This window comes from Aquarana catesbeiana, linkage group LG01, assembly GCF_042186555.1.
Source record: "Aquarana catesbeiana isolate 2022-GZ linkage group LG01, ASM4218655v1, whole genome shotgun sequence".
NCBI lineage: Eukaryota > Metazoa > Chordata > Amphibia > Anura > Ranidae > Aquarana > Aquarana catesbeiana.
In genome coordinates this window covers 236,055,408-236,078,363 of record NC_133324.1, presented here as the reverse complement: position 1 = coordinate 236,078,363, position 22,956 = coordinate 236,055,408, and the positions used below count along the sequence as shown (strand labels likewise).

The 22,956-nt window shown below is 42.9% G+C and overlaps 1 protein-coding gene across 2 annotated transcripts in view; it reads left to right on the top strand.

Annotated features, from left to right (window-relative positions):
- Positions 1-22,956, top strand: part of TRAFD1 (TRAF-type zinc finger domain containing 1) — a 90,354-nt gene that overhangs the window by 20,145 nt on the left and 47,253 nt on the right. For both annotated transcript variants that reach the window (XM_073625991.1, XM_073625985.1), the window contains exons 4-5: positions 11,439-11,492; positions 20,302-20,695. In XM_073625991.1, the coding sequence (XP_073482092.1) occupies positions 11,439-11,492; positions 20,302-20,695 (448 nt within the window). The remainder of the gene's footprint in view (positions 1-11,438; positions 11,493-20,301; positions 20,696-22,956) is intronic.

Below are 22,956 nucleotides of genomic sequence, written 5' to 3'. Positions count from 1 at the left end.
CCGGACTTCCTTCTCAGTGGATCACAGATCCAACCGAGCGCTTTGTGACATTCCTGAATAAGGGGGGGGGGGGTTGCTGGCTTTCTGGTAAGCCTCCAATTTTGTTGTAGTGATGGGTACCACGCCGCCAGGTGTCTGCTGATCGTCATTCCCAATACGCTTTTCCTCTATGGGACTCTTCTTGATGGAATTCAGCTTTAAATGAACCTCTGCTGTTTGCGCACTATTGCATTATTTCACATGTGATGTAATAATGCATATCACAGTATTTTTTCTATATATTTTTTTAAAATAATGTTCATATATTATTGATTGCACTTTAGTACAGTATCTCACAGTACACCCCTCACATTTTTGTAAATATTTTATTATATCTTTTCATGTGACAACACTGAAGAAATGACACTTTGCTACAATGTAAAGTAGTGAGTGTACAGCTTGTATAACAGTGTAAATTTGCTGTCCCCTCAAAATAACTCCACACACAGCCATTAATGTCTAAACCGCTGGTGACAAAAGTGAGTACATCCCTAAGTGAAAATGTCCAAATTGGGCCCAATTAGCCATTTTCCCTCACTGGTGTCATGAGGCTCGTTAGTGTTATAAGGTCTCAGGTTTGAATGGGGACAAGGTGTGTTTAAATTTGGTGTTATCGCTCTTACCCTCTTACTGGTTACTGGAAGTTAAATATGGCTTCTCATGGCAAATAACTCTCCTCCAGGATCTAAAAAAAAGAATTGTTGCTCTGCAAAAAGATAGCCAAGGCCAGTGATGGTGAACTTTGGAACTAGATTTCCCATGGTGCTCAACTACACTGCAGAGTGCATGAGCGTCATGGGAAATGTAGTTCCAAAACATCTGGGGTGCCAAGGTTCCCCATCACTGATCTAGGCTATAAGAAGATTGCCAAGGCCCTGACCCTGAAACTGAGTTGCAGCATGGTGGCCAAGACCATCCAGCGGTTTAACAGGACAAGTTCCACTCGGAACAGACCTCACCATGGTCAGCCAAAGAAGTTGTGTACACGTGCTCAGCGTCATATCCAGAGGTTGTCTTTTGGGAAGTAGACGTATGAGTGCTGCCAGCATTGCTGCAGAGGTTGAAGGGGTGGGGGGGGGGTCATCAGCCTGTCAGTGCTCAGACCATGCGCTGCACACTGCATCAAATTGGTCTACATGGCTCTCGTCCCAGAAGGAAGCCTCTTCTAAAGATGATGCACAAGGAAGCACGCAAACATTTTGCTGAAGACAAGCAGATTAAGGACATGGATTACTGGAACCATTTCCTGTGGTCTGATGAGACCAAGATAAACTTATTTGGTTCAGATGGTGTCAAGCGTGGGTGGCGGCAACCAGGTGAAGAGTACAAGGTCAAGTGTGTCTTGCCTACAGTCAAGCATGGTGGTGGGAGTGTTATGGTCTGGGGCTGCATGAGTGCTGCTGGCACTAAGGAGCTACAGTTCATTGAGGGAACCATGAATGCCAACATGTACTGTGACTTACTGAAGCCAAGCATGATCCCCCCCAAGCATGATGCCAACGTAACGACCCCAAACATACCTCCAAGACTACCACTGCCTTGCTAAAGAAGCGGAGGGTAATGGTAATGGACTGGCCAAACAGGTCTCCAGGCCTAAATCCTATAGAGCATCTGTGGGGCATCCTCAACGGAAGGTGGAGGAGTGCAAGGTCTCTAACATCCATCAGCTCCATGATGTTGTCATGGATGGTGGCCACACAAAATATTGACACTTTGGGCCCAGTTTGGACGTTTTCTTGTAGGGGTGTACTCACTTTTGTTGCCAGCGGTTTAGACATTAATGGCTGTGTGTGGAGTTATTTTGAGGGGACAGCAAATTTACACTGTTATACAAGCTGTACACTCACTACTTTACATTGGAGCAAATTGTAATTTCTTCAGTGTTGTCACATGAAGATATCCTAAAATATTTACAAAAATGTGAGGGGTGTATTCACTTTTGTGAGCTACTGTAATATCTATTCAGATTTTTGCACATCGCATGCTTTGTGTTATTTGCACAAATTGCACTTTATTTGCTTAGTGCTGCACTTTTATTTATACATTATTATTATTTGTGCCTGGTATCTGGGTTATAGTGCACAGCTGCTGGTTGTTTACTTTCCAAGCGCGGATATATTTTTCACATCAACATAAGCCAATTGTTTGATTCATTATTAAACATTTCAGTCATTAGAAGCCAAATCTTATTCACAATCATGATTCAGTAGTAAAGCTATAGTGCACTTAATCCATGGAGTGTTTCACCTGTTCTTTAGAAGTAATTACAGCAATTGGTTATGTCGAACCTGTACTTTGCCTATTCAGTGCAAAATGGCAGGTTACCTTAATAATTCACATCTCAACCCTAAGTTCTGGGTACATCCAAGTTTTTAAAGTGATAGTAAATTTTTTTTTTTTTTTTTTTTTAAAACAAACATATTATACTTACCTGCTCTGTCCAATAGAATTCATCGACTTGTGTACAAACAGCCTGTTGGAAATTTTTTTATCAATGATCACCGCCAGCTATAGCTGGCGGTGCTGATCAGTGTGTTCTGATCAGAATTCAGTAACGCAGCTGGACAGATTACCCCATCTACATTGAGTGTGTGGATGAGGGAATCAAGTCATTTTCTTTCATTCAACCTGCTGGTTGAACAAAAATGACTCGTATGGCCAGGTTAAGAGAGCCAGTCATACTGAGGTGGGCAGCCCAGAGGATGGGGAAGGCTCTGGAGAAGTCCTTGAGATGAGCGTTGGAGGGGACAAGGGAACAACAGTGAGTGGGCTAGGATGATTTTTTTTTTTTTTTTGGTGATGTAGCTCAGAGTTTTGCTTGGACTTTAAATGTTAGTATTTTTTTTTTTGTGAGTGGAAACCAGTGAAGGAATTTGCAGAGAGTGTAGTGGACACTGGGCGGTTGGTAAGGTGGATGTGTCTGGTGGCAGCAGTCATGGTAGACTGAAGGGGTAATATCCTGTGTAAAGGTAGGCCAAAAAGTATGGAGTTGAAATTATCAAAGCAAGAGATGACCAGGGACTGAATTAGTAGCTTGGTGGTGTCATTGGTTAAGAAGGGGCGTAGTTTGGAAAGGCCTAATAGTAAAAGTACAAAATAGCAGTTAAGTCATTAGTGAGTTTCTGTGGAGTGTTGAGGGTGAAAGCCAAGACTGTAAGGGGTCAAGCAGATTCAAGGAGGTAGCAGCTCAGATAGACATAGACAAGGCGTTCCAAAGGTTCATAGCTAAATTTGGAGCAAGGAGTTGAATATTAAAAAGCCCTTACTGGTCCTCACCAGTCGGAATAGCTTAAAAGAGAAGTAAGGCCAAAGATTTTTTTTTTTTTTTTTGGCTGTACATCAGGAGTAAAATTACTTTTACTCTCCCGTGCCACAGAGTGAGATCTGCTGAGAGGGCAGAGCCATTCCAGGCTCTGGAAGGATCCCAGCAATGTTTTTGGCACAGTTATCCTGAGTTTGCAGGAGCCTGACATTGCATCCATGATCTGCTGATTGCAGGAGTAATGTTCTGCAGAATCCTGCTGGGGGAAAAAATAATAAATGTGCTTTTTATTTATTTATTTACAGAAGTTGAACTTGGCCTTTTTAATGTATAGAGCTAGGGGTGGGATTAAGTGTTGGATCAATTAGGAACTGATAAGACACAGATGAGAGGAAACTTTCACACCATATGTGCATAAAAACTGATGGAAAAAACATGCAGATTTGATTTGCATAAACTGATTTGGGCTTGTTCACACCATATGCAGAGATGTGTATTTCTAATTTAGGGCTCTAAGGGCTGAAAGAAAACAAATGTTTTCTATGTGCCCCATTCTTCACCGTAACACTGCTGTCAGGTGAGGTTTTTTTTTTTTTCTGCACAGAAATATACAACATAAATTCTCTACAAGAAAACCAGAAACATTTCTTCTCTGTGCCCGGCCCCTCCACAATGTTGATGTGATGTGATATTGTTTTCTTTTATTGCAGAAAAGTGCGTACATTTTACAGATGTAAATAAAAAAAAAATCCACATGTGATACCTATGTTGTGGTGTGAACGGGGCACATAGTGCAAATAAACTTTCCTCTCTGAACATAGTGTGAATGAAGCCTTAGACAGACCAGAGCCACGTGGTTATCTTCTGCTGATGACACAGACCCAGGGATATAAGGTTAACAGTTATAGGTTAAAGAAGAATATGTGGGATAGCAAAAAAGCAAACCTACATACTCGCCTTTTATGGTTTCAGTATCGATCTGATGTTGCAGCTGTCCCCCACCGGCTCCAAGACCAAGAACTGAGCTATCCCATGACCGCTGAATGATCAGTTCTTGGTCTTCTGAGCAGACAGCAGTGACTGTCAGCTCCTCCAGTGCTCAGTGGAGCTCTGAGCTGTGGTGGGGTCAAGAGAGACTTAAAGTTGGGATCTCTCCAGAGTCTGGACTGGCTGAGCCGACAGCGGGCTTTAGCCTGTTAGCTGAATATGGGTCACAGGAGTGCAGATATAATTGCACTCCTGTGACTAAGAAAAGAAGTATGGCAGAAAAAAAAACTTTGACCTTACTTATCTCTTAAGTCATTGTACCACTGTTGATGATACAGAGTATTGCTGGATGACAATTGCAGACAGACAGTAAGGCAGAGGTAAATCCAAGTACCAGTGAAGAAGAGAAGATCTATGAATGCATGATCTGGTGCCGTGTTAAAGGATACGTTTACTTTTTAAAAATAAATGCATATTTTTTTGCAAGTAAAAGTGTAAAATTTATTTATTTATTTATTTTTTTTGGGAGCCTGTAAGGCATGGCACCAGCGATCAGAAGATTGCAGGTGCATTGTCAGGCTTTTGCAGACAAAAGTACACTGTCTGCCCGTACCTCCGATATGAGCAGGCAGTAACTGAAGTCCCAGAAGCTTAATGGGCTACAGGAGCACTGACCAGCACCCTCGCAGTTAATTGAGAACTACAAGCCATCAATATACAATGGCTGATGGTACTTGTAGGCATTCGTTCAGAGCTGTGAATGAATGACTGGGTCATGTGGGTGGTGCCCTCCACAGCCGTGCTGTTTTCAAATTGTGACAGCGAAGATCCCCACCCACTGTCGCAAGGAGGCGGCGGATCGGAAGGAGAAGGGGACCATGCACAACATGTTACATGCAGATGCCATTGCCCTCCTTTAGTTCATTTTCATCCAACCTTTTTACCATACTGGGCACCTTTTCACACCTCCTGTCTCTCACAACTGCCTGCAACAAAATTTTCCATAAGGCGCTTCATCAGAGGATGCAATCTTGTTTTGTTTTACTAAATACAGGCTTTTGGGTTTGCCTCATGATCAAGGTGTGACAGACCCAACCAGGACAGAGGCTTTTGGAGGGGATTAGGGGCAAGCCTTCTACCCACTGATTATGGCCTATGGAGGTGACTGGGGATATTTTCTGCTCCTTCCGGTCAGACCATGGTGAAGAGCTCAGTTCAGCCTCTGATCCCATGGGGAGAGCAGATCATTCTCTAATGGACAACAACTTAATTAAGCTGAGAGGGAGGCTTGGATTAATTTTCTGAATAAAGACAATAAGGTTTCCTTTCGGCAGTGAATGGAAAGATGTAATATTAATCTTGTACAGGCTAATGGTCAGAGGAAATATGGTGGCTCTCCTGTAGAGTTGTAAAAGCCCCCCACTTGGGACAGTAATATTTATCAACCATATCCCTCAAATCTATGAAAATTAATTTAATTCCACTTTTTCAGACTGCTGGAACATTGTATGAGCTTTGCCTCATGGACTGTTGTAGACTGGGTCCCGGACAGTCTGAGACGAAGTGGGATCTCTGATAAATAAAAGCATTGTCTGGGTGGTTACAGAGTCACCTAGGCTTGTAGTAGTTTAAGTAGATTAGACTGCCGAAAATGCCTAAATGGGCAGCTGCTGCAGAGGGGAAATGTATAGGTAGCCAATTCTAGTAAATAGCAAGCCTCCTGTCCAGTGTTGCAGGGAGGCACCATGGGAGCATAAGTGGGAGTTGCCATTGCGACCCCTGATGCTACGCCCATGGGCTTCTCCAGCATTCAGCAATTTGGCAGTGTAAGGCCCCTTTACCATGGGTGGACCAATCGGGTCCGCTTGTCAGGTTTTTTTTAGTAAGTGCGAAATTGTAAGGGGGGCTTGTTTATGGGAATAAAATGCCTGACAGAGTGAGAAGAGGAGAACCGATCAGCGGCATCTACTCACAGAAGCCATCTAGGCATGTAATCGAGCACTAATAATCGGTGCCCTGATTACAATAAAACACCTACAGTACCAGCAAACAGTACCCACAAGTGCCAGCAATCAGTATCCATTAGTGATGCAAGTCAGTGCCGCATATTCGTGCCACCTCATCGGTGCCCATCAATGAAGGAGAAAAATTACTTATTTACAAAATTCACTGACAAACTCTATCTCTCTATCTCGAAAGTTTGGGCACCCTAGGTAAAAATGTGCATAACGAAGCCAAGGAAAGATGGAAAAATCTCCAAATGGCATCAAATTACAGATTAGACATTCTTATAATATGTCAAAAAAAGTTAGATTTTATTTCCATCATTTACACTTTCAAAATTACAGAAAACAAAAAAATGGCATCTGCAAAAGTTTGGGCACCCTGCAGAGTTGATATCTTGTACTGCCCCCTTTGGCAAGTATCACAGCTTGTAAATGCTTTTTGTAGCCAGCCAAGAGTCTGTTCCATGAAGACCATATTTGTACAAGTATCTCTTTATAGTGGAATAGTGTACCACAACTCCAGTATCTGCCAGATCTTTCTGGAAGGATCGTGCAGTCAAACGTGGGTTTTGAATTGCTTTTCTCACAATCCTGCGAGCTGTTCTGTCTGATATTTTTCTTGGTCTTCCAGATCTTGCTTTAACTTCCACTGTTCCTGATGACTGCCATTTCTTAATTACATTCCGAACAGAGAATATTGACATCTGAAAATGCTTTGCTATCTTCTTATAGCCTTCTCCCAGCTTTGTGAGCGTCAACTATTTTCAGTTTTCTAGACAACTGCTTAGAAGAACCCATGGTGCTGATTGTTGGGGCAAGGTCAGATGAGTCTGGCCATTTAAAACTTTTGAGATTGGGAAAGGACTGGGAAACTTCTGGCCCATCTAGTACATTGTGAGGAAAGACCTCCTGTGGTGATTTCGCTATGTTCCCCTGATAGTGTACTGGAGACAGAACCCAGTAAAGTGTCTGATATATTTTAAGGATTTCTTTAGTAACCTATACAAGGCCACAGCTACGGATGACACCTCCACTATGGAGTTCTTCCTAGAGGGACTGAAGATCCCTCGACTGGCTGCAGAGCAGGTGGAGGAGCTGGAAGCTCCACTGACAACAGACAAGATATCCAGTGCCATAGCAGGATTCCCCAGATCTAAAGCCCCGGGGTCCGACGGTTTTCCTGTGGAATTTTACTCCACTTATTCAGACCTGCAGATTCCTAGGCTGCTTAAACTATACAATGCTATCTTTGAGGGATCTGAATTGCCGGCATCGATGCGAGAAGCTACTATTGTAGTGATCCCCAAGCCGGGTAAGGACCCACATCTTCCAGAGTCATACCGACCCATCTCTTTGCTTCAGGTGGATGTCAAGATACTTGCAAAAGTGCTTGCCATTCGCCTGAATAAAGTTATTTTGTCCTTAGTGCACAGTGATCAGGCCGGGTTTATGCCAGGTAGAAATACCTCTTTTAATCTCAGAAGATTATTTATAAATTTACAGGCCATGCATGATTGTCCGGGGTCACGGGTGATAGTGGCCCTAGACACAGCTAAGGCATTTGATTCAGTAGAGTGGAGATACTTGTCGACCTGTCTTAGCAGTTTTGGTTTGGGACCTAAATTTATAAAGTGGGTACAGCTCTTGTATCAAACCCCGGTTGCGAAAGCACTGGCTAATGGTTGGCCATCTGGACAGTTTCCCTTGACCAGGGGTACGAGGCAGGGGTGTCCTCTGTCGCCGCTGCTTTACGCGCTGGCGGCAGAGCCACTCGCGATAGCTATTCGGGCACATCCTGGGATTATGGGACTCGGTAGAGGGGAAGTGATGGAAAAGATCAGCAAGTACGCGAATGACACGCTTCTATACCTAGATGACTCAGACAATTCCCTACCGTTAGCCTTAGACCTAATTAAACAATTCGGCACGTTTTCTGGCCTTCGAATAAACTGAGATAAATCACAGATACTCCCTTTGGATAGTTTTCCACCATCTAGGAATAGGGCCCTATTACCTTTACAGAGGGTGGATACCATTAAATACCTGGGAGTGAGGCTGACTAGAGACCCAGCAGACTATGTACCATTTAAATATAATCCCACTATATGAAATGCTTAGACAGAAGACCCAGATTTGGGCTCGTCTCCCCCTGGGAGTAATGGGCCGTATAAACCTAACAAAAATGGTTCTTTTACCCAAAATATTATACATGGTATGGCACTCACCAGTATATTTAATTCTCAGACATTTTAAGCTAATGGAAGCTATCTTAAAACCATTCATATGGGGCAATAACAGGCACAAACTCTCCTGGCATAAATTGAAAAAAACCACTGATTTAGCTGGTATGGCCCTTCCAGACTTTAACTTATACTATATGGCAGCCCAACTGGCACAAATTTTTCATGTTGACAAGATAGATGGGGAGAGATTCCTCTGTCCGGAGTGGTCTCGGAGGACCCAGGATTCAATGGTAATGATAACAGGGGGAGCGAAGGGGGTGGCGAAGATGGATAACCGTAGATCATTTTTGTATCAATACAGGAGGATCTGGAAGCTAGCTTCTGACAAGCTGAACATACCAGCAATACACGATTTTACTACTCTGTGGCACAATCCAGATCTGTCTGAGTTCTTCATGATCCCTGACAGTGAGGTGTGGAGTTCTAGGGGGATATTTTACTTGTCCCATATTATCAGTAATGGAAAACTGAAGAGCTTTGACAGGTTGAAATCTGAGTTTGCGCTTCCAAACCAATTATTCTTCAGATACCTACAGCTTCGCCACGCCTTTCAATCGCAATTTCCCTCAGATGATCTCGTCTCAGTTAATAATCCTCTCATGGAATCCGTATAATACCCAGACCCCAAAAAATTGATCTCTCAATTCTACCTTATGCTGACAACACCGTCAGCAACCAGAATAGCATATGCACTGAAACCTAGGTGGGAGAGGGAGGTGGAGGTGAGCAATATGGAAGATGATGAATGGAGTGATGCTCTTGAGGCCTGCAAATTGGTATCCCCTAAACTATCGGATCGGTTGGCTCAGATTTTCATATTGCATAGATCCTACCTCACACCATTCAGAATTTCTAGATCTAAACAGAATCAGTCTGCAACGTGTAAGATGTGTAATCAAGCAGTGGGCACTTTCTTTCACTTAATATGGCATTGCCCGTAGATTCAGGCTTTTTGGACCCAGGTGGTAAGATTCCTGCATGACACAATGGGCTCTCCTGTCACCTTACAGCCCAAACTATGCATTTTAGGAATTTTCCCAGATACAGAGATTAACAAATTCCAAAAGATATTTCTTCATGACACACTCTTCTCTGCAAGGAAAGTCATAGCCAGACTTTGGATGAGGCCTGATCCTCCAGAGCTCACACACTGGATTGCAGAAGTAAATACAGTACTACCCTATAAGAAAATCACATATGCACATAGAGGGTGCCCTACAAAGTATGGAAAAATCTGGGATAAGTGGATCAAAACACCTGAAACCTGTATATGATATTGTAAATTAAAAAGAGTGTTACAATAGGATGCGCAGACCAATAATCTTTTGTAAGGAATGTATGTGGGGGGGAGAAGCATCTAATAGAATGACACGGTGCGCACAGTGTTTGGAGTGTTTTTCGAATGTCATTGGTGATATAAAACGTATCTTAATAATTATAATCTGGGGGAAGACATAGCGAATTGCCTGTTATTATACATTGTATTACTTGAAGTTTTTGATACAAGAAATGTATGGATGTATATGTGCTTAATATATATTTTCAATTAAAAAAAAAACGTGTTTAAGGAAAAAAAAAACCTTTGAGATTAACATCACCTGGTCTTCCCAGACGATGATTGAGAACAATCCATGACACTGGCAGGTCTCAGCTTTGCAAAGGGGGCAGTGCATGCTATAAATTCTGCAGGGTGCCCAAACTTTTGCAGACGCCATTTTTTTTGTTTTCTGTAATTTTGAAAGTGTAAATGATGGAAATAAAGTCTAACTTTTTTGACATATTATAAGAATGTCTAATCTGTAATTTGATGCTATTTGGAGATTTTTCCATCTTTCCTTGGCTTCGTTATGCACATTAATACACGTTTTTACCTGGGGTACCCAAACTTTCTAGCTCCACTATATCTATATCTCTCTCTCACTCCTGTCTCATTACCCTCACTGTGAATGTGGTTCAGGTCGTCCATTCTCCATGTACTACCAGTAAGCCACCCGGATGAGGTTAACCCCTTTCTACCCAGATGCCAGTGTGGTACTGTTTTGCTTCTATATTACAATCTTTAACAATTTCCATGTACATGCCTTTATGTTTGTCTGCTGCATCCTTCTCAATATTTTACAGGTGTTTTTTTTTTTTTTTTTTTTTTTTTTACAAACTTTTGCAGTGGCTATTCACCGTTGTGTGTAAAAAAAAAAAAAAAAAAAACAAAAAAAAACCTGTTACCTAGCCATTGGTCTACATGTACTTTTTGCTGTACCCATAGAGCGCTGCCTTTTTGTGTTTTTATCCATTTTCCAGTGATTGGCAGCTGCACTGGTTTTCAGTCAAATTTATACCCCCACGGGTCTTGTATCCACACACCCGACTGACCGTTTTAGCGCTTAAGGATCTTGGTGTTTGGTTGTAAATGGACTGCCTGTTCGTTTACATCTAACTGCCATCCAATCCACTAGATGGATGGGGAACAGATCCCCTGTCTGTTTTTAGGAGAAAAAGATAGATAGATACTGGTATATTTTTCACCAATCAAGAGGAGAAAACACAGGGGTAGGCTGTACAGAGACTGATCACTGTGCTAACCAATTGGAAGCTATCGCAGTGATCAGGTGATGGGGAACTGGGCCCTCTGGTTTCCAATTGTTACCCAGAGCTATCACTGACAGCTTGGTCTCTGTACTGGGAGCACGTTGTGCATCGCGCTCTCAGCCCAAACACAGTGGCGCATATATCTGAGGCCCACGGATAAGGGGCTGCTTCCACAAGACCACATATATGTGTACACTCGTCGGGAAAGGGTTAAGGAGCAAACAATTGATGGTGGCTTAACTCACAGTATAAATTTATTATGTACAGTCTTGGCATACAAGTGAACCTCAACATTATTATTTGGGATTTTTGCAGGTGACTTGTAAATGTAAATTGACCATGGAGAAGAATTTGTTGGAGGAGCATGAGGTCAGTAATTCTTTTATTCAGTAACTTTATGTATTTCCCTTCTCACATAGCACAATGTAAGGTGTGTGTGTGTGTGTTTTTTTTTTTTTTTTTTTTTTATATGTGAAGTGAAGCAGTGCTGTGAAAACGTTCAGCAGTGTTGCGCAAAGGCTGTGAAGTAAGGGGGGGGGATGCTGGATTAATGCTGTGAGGTAAAGGGTGGGGGTTGGATTAATGCTGTGAGGTAAGGGGTGGGGGTTGGATTAATGCTGTGAGGTAAGGGGTGGGGGTTGGATTAATGCTGTGAGGTAAGGGGTGGGGGTTGGATTAATGCTGTGAGGTAAGGGGTGGGGGTTGGATTAATGCTGTGAGGTAAAGGGTGGGGGTTGGATTAATGTTGTGAGGTAAGGGGTGGGGGTTGGATTAATGCTGTGAGGTAAGGGGTGGGGGTTGGATTAATGCTGTGAGGTAAAGGGTGGGGGTTGGATTAATGCTGTGAGGTAAAGGGTGGGGGTTGGATTAATGCTGTGAGGTAAAGGGTGGGGGTTGGATTTATGTTGTGAGGTAAGGGGTGGGGGTTGGATTTATGTTGTGAGGTAAGGGGTGGGGGTTGGATTTATGCTGTGAGGTAAGGGGTGGGGGTTGGATTAATGCTGTGAGGTAAGGGGTGGGGGTTGGATTTATGTTGTGAGGTAAGGGGTGGGGGTTGGATTTATGCTGTGAGGTAAGGGGTGGGGGTTGGATTTGTGCTGTGAGGTAAGGGGTGGGGGTTGGATTTGTGCTGTGAGGTAAGGGGTGGGGGTTGGATTTGTGCTGTGAGGTAAGGGGTGGGGGTTGGATTTGTGCTGTGAGGTAAGGGGTGGGGGTTGGATTTATGCTGTGAGGTAAGGGGTGGGGGTTGGATTAATGCTGTGAGGTAAGGGGTGGGGGTTGGATTTATGCTGTGAGGTAAGGGGTGGGGGTTGGATTAATGCTGTGAGGTAAGGGGTGGGGGTTGGATTTATGCTGTGAGGTAAGGGGTGGGGGTTGGATTAATGCTGTGAGGTAAGGGGTGGGGGTTGGATTTATGCTGTGAGGTAAGGGGTGGGGGTTGGATTTATGCTCTGAGCTAAGGGGTGGGGGTTGGATTTGTGCTGTGAGGTAAGGGGTGGGGGTTGGATTTATGCTGTGAGGTAAAGGGTGGGGGTTGGATTAATGCTGTGAGGTAAGGGGTGGGGGTTGGATTTATGCTGTGAGGTAAAGGGTGGGGGTTGGATTAATGCTGTGAGGTAAGGGGTGGGGGTTGGATTAATGCTGTGAGGTAAGGGGTGGGGGTTGGATTTATGTTGTGAGGTAAGGGGTGGGGGTTGGATTAATGCTGTGAGGTAAGGGGTGGGGGTTGGATTAATGCTGTGAGGTAAGGGGTGGGGGTTGGATTTATGTTGTGAGGTAAGGGGTGGGGGTTGGATTAATGCTGTGAGGTAAGGGGTGGGGGTTGGATTAATGCTGTGAGGTAAGGGGTGGGGGTTGGATTTGTGCTGTGAGGTAAGGGGTGGGGGTTGGATTTGTGCTGTGAGGTAAGGGGTGGGGGTTGGATTTGTGCTGTGAGGTAAGGGGTGGGGGTTGGATTTGTGCTGTGAGGTAAGGGGTGGGGGTTGGATTTATGCTGTGAGGTAAGGGGTGGGGGTTGGATTTATGCTGTGTGGTAAGGGGTGGGGGTTGGATTTGTGCTGTGAGGTAAGGGGTGGGGGTTGGATTTATGCTGTGAGGTAAGGGGTGGGGGTTGGATTTATGCTGTGAGGTAAGGGGTGGGGGTTGGATTTGTGCTGTGAGGTAAGGGGTGGGGGTTGGATTTGTGCTGTGAGGTAAGGGGTGGGGGTTGGATTTGTGCTGTGAGGTAAGGGGTGGGGGTTGGATTTGTGCTGTGAGGTAAGGGGTGGGGGTTGGATTTGTGCTGTGAGGTAAGGGGTGGGGGTTGGATTTATGCTGTGAGGTAAGGGGTGGGGGTTGGATTTATGCTGTGTGGTAAGGGGTGGGGGTTGGATCTATGCTGTACAACATCATAATGCAATGTTGTACGATTGCTGTTAGGTTGGGGAAGTGCTGCATGTGTACTGTTCAACACCCAGGGAACCAAGTGCACATGCTGAAATGTCAGATTCACAATACTGGCATTGGCTAAAGGTTTAAAGTTTATCTAGTCAAACTCTAGATAAACATTCCCTTTCTTTCTGGGAAACAATGCTTTACCAGACAAAGAGAGGGAAAAATCAGCAACTGGGAAAATGACAACAATGAAAGGCTGACTAGTGCTGTAACCTTCCCCTTACCTAACGTTAAAGAGGAGTTTTGCTTCGATCTATGTTGTTGTTTTTGTTGGAGAGTTTCTTCATTTCTATTTGGGGAAAATGTTCTCTTTGCTTAGACACAGGAAAGGGAAATATCCTTAGCAGAGCACCGGATATAAGTAAAACTTGACGGGTACAAATTCTTCTATACCTTGCGGTGACAGATGTTCTACAATCCAGTAAAACGTCTGTCACCACACATAGTATGACTTCAGCCTTAACCCAGAGAGGACTAGGTGCCATGTGCAGCCCTGGTCTATAATTTGAATTTTTATACCTTTTTGGGATAAAATGGATGTAAGAAATATCAGCATAGTTAGATATTATTATTGTTGATGATAAAAATAATGGTGGTGGTTGTTGTATACAGTATCTCACAAAAGTGAGTACACCCCTCACAATTTTGTAAATATTTTATGATATCTTTTCGTGTGACAACACTGAAGAAATTACACTTTGCTACAAATGTAAAGTGGTGAGTGCATAGCTTGTATAACAGTGTCAATTTGCTGTCCCTTCAAAATAACTCAACACACAGCCATCAATTTCTAAACCGCTGGCGAATACACCCCTAAGTGAAAAAATTCAAAATTGGGCCCATTAGCCAGTTTCCCCTCCCCGGTGTCATGTGACTCAGTGTTATAAGGTCTCGGGTGTGAATGGGGAGCAGGTGTGTTAAATTTGGTGTTATCGCTCTCACTCTCTCTTACTGGACACTGGAAGTTCAACATTGCACCTCATGGCAAAGAACTCTCTGAGGATCTGAAAAAAAGAATTGTTGCTCTACATAAAGATGGCTGAGGCTATAAGAAGATTGCCAAGACACTGAAACTGAGCTACAGCAGGGTAGACAAGACCATACAGTGGTTTAACAGGACAGGTTCTACTCAGAACAGGCCTCGCCATGGCTGACCAAAGAAGTTAAGTGCACGTGCTCAGCGTCATATCCAGAGATTGTCTTTGGGAAATAGACTTATGAGTGCTGCCAGCATTGCTGCAGAGGTTGAAGGGGTGGGGGGTCAGCCTGTCAGTGCTCAGACCATATGCTGCACATTGCATCAAATTGGTCGGCATGGCATGGCTTCTTCTAAAGATGATGCACAAGAAAGCCCACAAAGTGTTTGCTGAAGACAAGCAGACTAAGGACATGGATTACTGGAACCATGTCCTGTGGTCTGATGAGACCAAGATAAACTTATTTGGTTCAGATGGTGTCAAGCGTGTGTGGTGGCAACCAGGTGAGGAGTACAAAGACAAGTGTGTCTTGCCTACAGTCAAGCATTGTGGTGGGAGTGTCATGATCTGGGGCTACATGAGTGCTGCCGGCACTGGGGAGCTACAGTTCATTGATATAGTTGGATTATTCTGCGCTTACCATGCTAGTGATGTGATCAATATTATATGTGAGGAAAAAAAAACAATGAAAAAATAAAGTTGAAAATTAAAAAAAACGCGTATATGTGAAATGCCGCTACTTCCAAGAATTAAATACTTAATTCACAAATGTATAAATAAACAGAAATTGTGCAAAACGAAGCCTCATGCAATGCTAAATATTCATACAAAAACACTTTAAAACCGTAAAGGTGAATCAATCAAAGTAGTTTGATTAGTGAATGTTAAATATTGTGTTGAATAAACATCCCAAACACAAAAAAAAAAACTTTCAGTGAAGTGAAGAAGAAATATCCAAATACAACTTCTGATGCAGCACCTGGATATCTACGATGGCAACTGATAGGTACTTTATATCCCAGCGAAGGAAAAAACAAAAGCCAGATGGCCTCTTGCCGGACAAGATGGACCCCAAATTATAGGGATCAAACTCTCTCTTGATATGCACAGTGATCAGCTGTGATGTTCCACCCGGTTCTGTTCCAAGTGTTAGCCTTTCTCCTCCATCAAAGACAACAAAATGATTAGTGACTTTCCAACCTTCCAGTCAAATTGCCTTGTACTCCTCCGGTATATGTGAAAGATTCAGAAAAAGGAACTTCATAGTGCAGTAAAAAGTGGTAGTTTATTCCAAATTTTGCATAAGCACAGCGAAGAAATACGATACAGCCGCAAGCTTTCAAAATGCAGCTGGTGCGTGGTGACGTCAAAAAATTCTCTCCAACCGACACGTTTCCCTGTAACAAGCATCGACTGGGAATGCACCAGCTGGCAGTTTGAAAGTTTGCGGCTGCGTCTGTATTGTATTTCTTCGCTGTGCTTATGAAAAATTTGGAGTAAACTACCACTTTTTACTGCACTATGAATTTCCTTCTTTTTCTGAATCTTTCACATATACCAGAGGAGTACAAGGCAATTTGACTAGAAGGTTGGAAAGTCACTAATCATTTTGTTGTCTTTGATGGAGGAGAGTAGTTTGGAACAGAACCGGGTGGAACATCACAGCTGATCACTGTACATATCAAGAGAGAGTTTGATGCCTATAATTTGGGGTCCATCTTGTCCGGTAAGAGGCCATCTGGCTTTTGTTTTGTCCTTCGCTGGGATATAAAGTACCTATCAGTTGCCAATCGTAGATATCCAGTTGCTGTATCAGAAGTTGTATTTGGATATTTCATCTTCACTTCACTAAAAGGTGTGTGGTGTTTTTTTTTTTTTTTTTTTTTTTTTTTGTTTTGGGACGTTTATTCAACACAATATTTAACATTCACTAATCGATCTACTTTGATCAATTCACCTTTATGGTTTTATGTGTTTTTCTATGAATATTTAACATTGTATATGGCTTAGTTTTGCGCAATTTCTGTTTATTTAGCTATAGTTCATTGAGGGAACCATGAATGCCAACATGTACTGTGACATACTGAAGCAGAGCATGATCCCCTCCCTTTGGAGACTGGGCCACAGGGTAGTACCCCATATCAACTATCCCAAACATACCTCCAAGACATCCACTGCCTTGCTAAAGAAAGCTGAGGGTAAAGGTGATGGACTGGCCAAGCATGTCTCCAGATCTAAACCCTATTGAGCATCTGTGGGGCATCCTCAAACGGAAGGTGGAGGAGCGCAGGGTCTCTAACATCCACCAGCTCTGTGATGTCGTCATGGAGGAGTGGACAAGGACTCCAGTGGCAACCTGTGAAGCTCTGGTGAACTCCATGCCCAAGAGGGTTAAGGGAGTGCTGGAAAATGTGACCACACAAAATATTGACAATTTCACTTAGGGGTGTACTCGCTTTTGTTGCCAGTGGTTTAGACATTAATGGCTGTGTGCTGAGTTATTTTGAGGGGACAGCAAATTTACACTGTTATACAAGCTGTACACTCACTACTTTACGTTGTAGCAGTGTGTCATTAATTCAGTGTTGTCACATGAAAAGGTATAAAATATTTACAAAATTGTGAGGCGGGTATTCCCTTTTGTGAGATATTGGTATGTGGTGTGTGTTTTTTTTTTTTTTTTTCTCTTCTCAGACACAAAATGACACAATTGGATACCTGTCAGTAGTTAAGTTATTGATATGCTGTAACCCTAACGGGCCATGTTTTGGGAACTTCCCTTGGATAAAATAGCTCTTATCAATACCATGGCATTGATTTAAAGCAGCTTTGCAAAGGAAAGGAAAACCTAAAAACATGGCCCGTTGGGGGTACTTGAAGACTGAGGTTGAAAACCACTGCTATACTCCATTTGAGTGTAAAGCTTATGACAATCCCAATTATGCTTTAAGTTTTGGCCTTGATTTCTTGGCTTATCTATATGTAAATGTTGCCACTTAAAGCCAGTGGAAAGTCCCAGACTTTCAGCTGTGAGACAGTTTCAAACTAAAAATAAAAGTGAGAATTCTAATGTTCTAGACAGAGAAAATTCTATGAAGCCAATCTTAGTGTGCTTTCGGAAACGCACATCTGCGCCTGCACTGCTGTCAAATTGGGAGCCGTGGCTGTGTCCTTATTGACATGAATGGGACTGCTTACACATGAATGCACGGGGGACACCTGTGCATCCCATACGGGTAAAGCATGTTCCTCACATGGGTGTATGCTTAAAGTCTCCTCCTTTTTGTTATTTTTCTGGGGAAAAAAAAAAGTTATACTTCCCTGCCTTTTTTGCAGTGGATTTGCACAGAGCAGCCTGGATCCTCCTCTTCTCAGGTCCCTCTTCTGTGATTCGGGCCGCTCCCTCCTGTTCAGTGCCCCCACAGCAAGCGGCTTGCTATGAGGGCACCTGAGCAGAGTCACAACTCCCTGTGTCCATTCAGACATGGATCCCTGACCTGGGCCCACCCCCTCTCCCTCCTGATTAGCTAGCTGGCTGGCGGCAGCCAATGGCGCCACTGCTGTGTCAGCCAATCAGGAAGGGAAAATCTCGGACGGCTGGACACTCGTTGACATCGCTGGACAGAGATGGGGCTCAGGTAAGTGTAAGTGGGGCTGTTGCACACAGAAGGCTTTTTATCTTGATGCATACAATGCATTAAGATAAAAAAAAAACTGACCTTACAACCACTTTAACCTCTATTTATATGGTGGTGAAGGGGAGCCCTCCAGTGTGACATTAGTTTGGCTGGATTTACATCTGTTCATTGTGGTAAGGTGTGCTGCGGTGCCATATATTCTTTATGGCTCCCCAACTCGCCTGCATAGTATTGCACTACCATATGCTGCATTACAAAAAAGTGCATGCACCATTTTAGTATGTTAGGCAGCCCATTCAATTGAATTTACTGCCTTAAATTGGAAACTAAACCGTCCTATCCTTTTCAGCCAAGGAAGCTCCTTTCTTGGCCCCTGTTTGATCTGCAGCGGCCATGATGCTGCACATGTGATCAGTTACGACACCAGCCATTTGATGATGTGAGAGTTTGGTTGAGCGCACAAGCAAGTGTGACAAGAATTTGTTTTTGCAACTGTTAAATCAATTGGGTTTTAGTTCCGTTTTTAATACAGTTCAGATTAACTCATCACTGCATTACAAAAATGTGTGCCCTTTTTTGGCACCTTACACAGACCACTCAAATAGGTTGCTTTAAAGGATAAATTTACCTTCAGGGAACATGTTCAATGTTCCACGCTTTTTTAGCATGGGACATGTAACATAATCCTGATCCTACAGCTGCTCCGAGCCCTGTACTCCGTGTGACGGGAGACTGGGGATCTGCTCCCTGTACCTACTGTCACCATTTGAAAATAGCGAGGCCGTGCAGGGCTCCGCCCACACGACTACGTCATTCATTCAAAGTTCTGTAAATGAATGAACTACAAGTACTGACAGCCTTTGCAGCTGTCAGCTTGTAGTGCTCAATGAACTAACAGGGCGCCGTTGAATGCTTCCTTTCTTACAATGTATGGGCAGACAGCTTACACTGACAGTCTATAGGAGTCCTGCATGGCACCCGTGATCTGCTGATCGAGGGTGCAATGCTTTCCAGGCTCCTACAAAAAATAAATGTACTTTTTTATTTGCCTACAAAAAATGTTATTTGTATATTTTATATATTTTTTTTTTTTTTTTTTTTTTTAGTGAAAATCTTTTAAAGCGGTAGTAAACAAGACAATGGCATAATGTGCTAGTATGCATCGCATGCTAGCACATTATGGAATACTTACCCTAGAACGGAGCCCTCCAGCGGATGTCACCAGCTGCATGCAGTGTGAATATCTCCTATACCGTGTAAATTTAGGAGATATTCACTGTACCAACAGGTAAGCCTTATTATAGGCTTACCTGTTGGTACAAGTCAAAAAGAAGACTTTACTACCACTTCAATGTATGTTGATGTGCCACAACAATGTGAATTCAACCTTACAGATTTCTAAAAAGATATTTCATATAAACTATTTGGCTTCCAGTCTTTGAAATTGTCATACTGCCTATGATGGAGAAATGCTTGCCGTCTTATGAGTAAATATGTGCTTACCTTTCTGTTGCTGTTTGGTTTCTAAAAATTGTCCATATTTTAGAGGATTTTGATTCAAAAAGTGGAGCCTCCATGATTATTGTGGGTAGTACCATAAAGAAAGTTCATTGTTTAGCTAGAAATTGGAAACCTGGAATCTGAATTGATTCATTCCTGTGTAATGTCATGCTAAATCTTGAGTATATGAACTTCAACTTCCTAGAGTAGATAGGAGGAGGTTGATTGATTGGAGGGCTTATGTATTTAAACTGGAACAAAGAAAATTGGTCCAAAAGTGCACATAAGGAGTTATTCTATCAGTGAATAAAAGAAAGGCAGTTGCTTCAGTTTTGATAAATCTGCCCTGCTTTCAAATGAAATAAAAATGTAAACCAAGGTAACAGAAAAAAAACATATGATTATAGTTGGAGACCATGTTCAGTGTCTTAAATAGGAACCATTACCCTAGAGGAGCCAATCGGATGTAATTGTCTGTTTATCCAGCTGTCATTTTCTACTGACATCCTAACTTTCAGTTTCAGTTGATATGTGGCAATAGGGATGGCAATTCTTCTAAACGCTTTGATAAATTAGGTTGATTATACTAAAAACTGTTCTACATGATTTTACTCTGATTTCTTTTTGTAGCGCTCTTCTTGTCCCCTCCGCCTGGTCATATGCCAGTTTTGTGACCTGGAGCTGGCCTTTAATAAGCTTGGAGAGCACGAAGCGTATTGTGGAGCTCGGACGGAGCGATGTGAGAAATGTGGATCCAGTGTCATGACCAAAGACTTAAAGGACCATCCTGCTGTATGCGGCAAAGAACCAAAAAAGCCAGCCAGACCACAGAGCTATAGAGATCCTGTCTATGAAGACACATGGTTTGACATAATTGAATCTAGGAACACATTCACAGATGATATGTTTTCTCGAATGCCTAAACATGTGCCTGCAAGATTTTATGGGAGTTCTGTTTTAACGCGATCTTTTAAGACCTCAAATGAGGAAGCAGAACGAAACAAGAGGAGAGAACAGAACAGAGGTCAGTTTCTTGGCTGTTAGAACCCATTGGCTTCTCATCAAATCTATTGATGTGCACCTTCAATTATGTGTTTGATTGCGTGTGTACTGTATCTATTGCCTCAGCACTGTCATACTTCATTATCAATGCTCGTAGAAAACAAGCAAGGAAATAGAAGCATGGTAATGTTGATGGTGGTCTTAAATGGATAATTACGTTCTGTTATCCCTGAATGTTTTCCAAAGGACATCTTTAACCACATCAAAAAAGATTATGCCTGTCCCTGAGACTACAGCACAGATTTTGAGGTACCAGTAATATGCAGTACGCATTTTAATGCATTTCATCATTGTAAATGGGGACCTAACACTCTTTCAGTTACATTTTAGTGTTCTTGCTGCTAGTAATGCCATAATGGAATCACTTACATGGCAAAGCATATAGCAATGAACTGCAGAAAAGTCAGAATTCCTTATTGATGTACTTGTTTTAGCAGCTCCAAAAGTTTTCAGTGTGATATCCAGGCAACAGTGTTTTCTTAAGGAGAAGTCACCAATGGCAATAAACCTTTTTTTTGTTTTAATATTTCTATTTAGTTAAGTTTTAGTGGTTGTGTTTAGATTAAGGGGTAGTTGTTGACCATTTTTCAGATGCATGTTTGTGTGTATTTTGTGTGTGAACAGTTACTTTTTGGGGGTGATAAGTGTATGAAAATAGAATAGGAAAATCAATGCAGGCAGTCCCCTACTTAAAACATCCGACTTACTACTGACTCCTACTTACAAACGGGGGGAGACAACAGGAAGTAAGAGGAAATCTACCCCTAGGAAGGCAAATTCACTCCTGTAAGAGTTAATGTGGGAAAAAGGTGTCTCCCCACTGATGCTTTATCACCAGTCCATGTTTCCCTAACAGCCCAAAATTTTCAAAATCCAATTGTCATTGGGACAGAAAGTGAGGTGAAATCTTCTGAACAGGGGTACAGACAGCAAAACAAATGTTACAGGGGTGATCACCCTTCCCTATGCTACCCAAAAAGCCTAAAAATAGATTTTTTGGCTGGAGCTACACTTAAAAAATGGACCTCTTCCGACTTACAAACAGATTCAACTTAAGAACAAACCTACAGTCCCTATCTTGTTTGTAGCTCGGGGACTGCCTGTATGGTACAGATACTCTTGTGTCAAAAACAACCAAGCCACTACCTATTGTTTTAACCATACCTGAGCCACTTCTCTCCACATGAACCACACACCTCCCGCCACCAATTTCCTTTCTCCCTCTTTGAACCACTGGTGGCCGGACCCTCCCCACATGTCCCAATCCCTTATCGCCAAAAACTCCTTATGCACCTAATACATAGTTTATTTCCTTATTTTTCTGGGAGCATGGTAGTTCTAAATGCACCTCCTGACCTTGTCTGGGGTGCCTAGAGAAACCTGATGGGTATAAATGGATGTTCCAACCTTTTGTCTGCAGTGTCTAGAGAAACCTGATAGCTGTGAATGGATATCATGACCAATTGTCTTCCCTGCCTAGTGTTCTTAACTAGGGGTGGACAGGTGATTTTTCTAAGGAGACAGAGAAACTGGAACTAAACATGAGCGGTTAGACCGTTCCCCGGATGCGCACCCCAACTGTTAAATAACAGCTAAACAGGGATGTTAACATGCTGCTGCATTTTTAACTTCGGCTGCAGAGTTTGATGAAGCGGCACTGCGTCTCAATCTCGCCCATTGAGTTCAACCGCATGCAATGCACGTGATTGCAGCACAGTAGTGCAGCATTATAGGGCTATAACACCTCCTCCTGCCCTCTGAAATTCACTTTGACTGGAAGTAGCCTGAGGTACAGTGGGGATTTCTGTAGATCCTAACCTGGAATGAAAAACAGGTGCACAGCTCCTCAGGTTTGCAGCATGCAGGCGCTCACACAGGAAACATTTTGGCCAGGTAGCAGAGTGGTGGGAGAGTGTCAAAATATCTCCTAGGCAACACTTACCCACCACGACAAAGCCTCTCCACTGTACTGATAAGCTCCATAGGCTCTCTCCTTCCAGTTCATGCACCTCTCCACATGGACATCTGTCAGTGTGCCTCTCTGAACCTGTCGGCTTCCTCACTGAGGAAATGCAGGCATAAAAAGCTGGATGTGGCCTTGGGCCTGCAATTTTGCCCAGTTCTGCTCTAGAAGGAACCTGATAGCTTTTAAATACTTGCCCTGACCACTTATCAGAGGCAAAGTCTCTACATAACCAACAGTTCCTGTTCCCCTTGGATTGC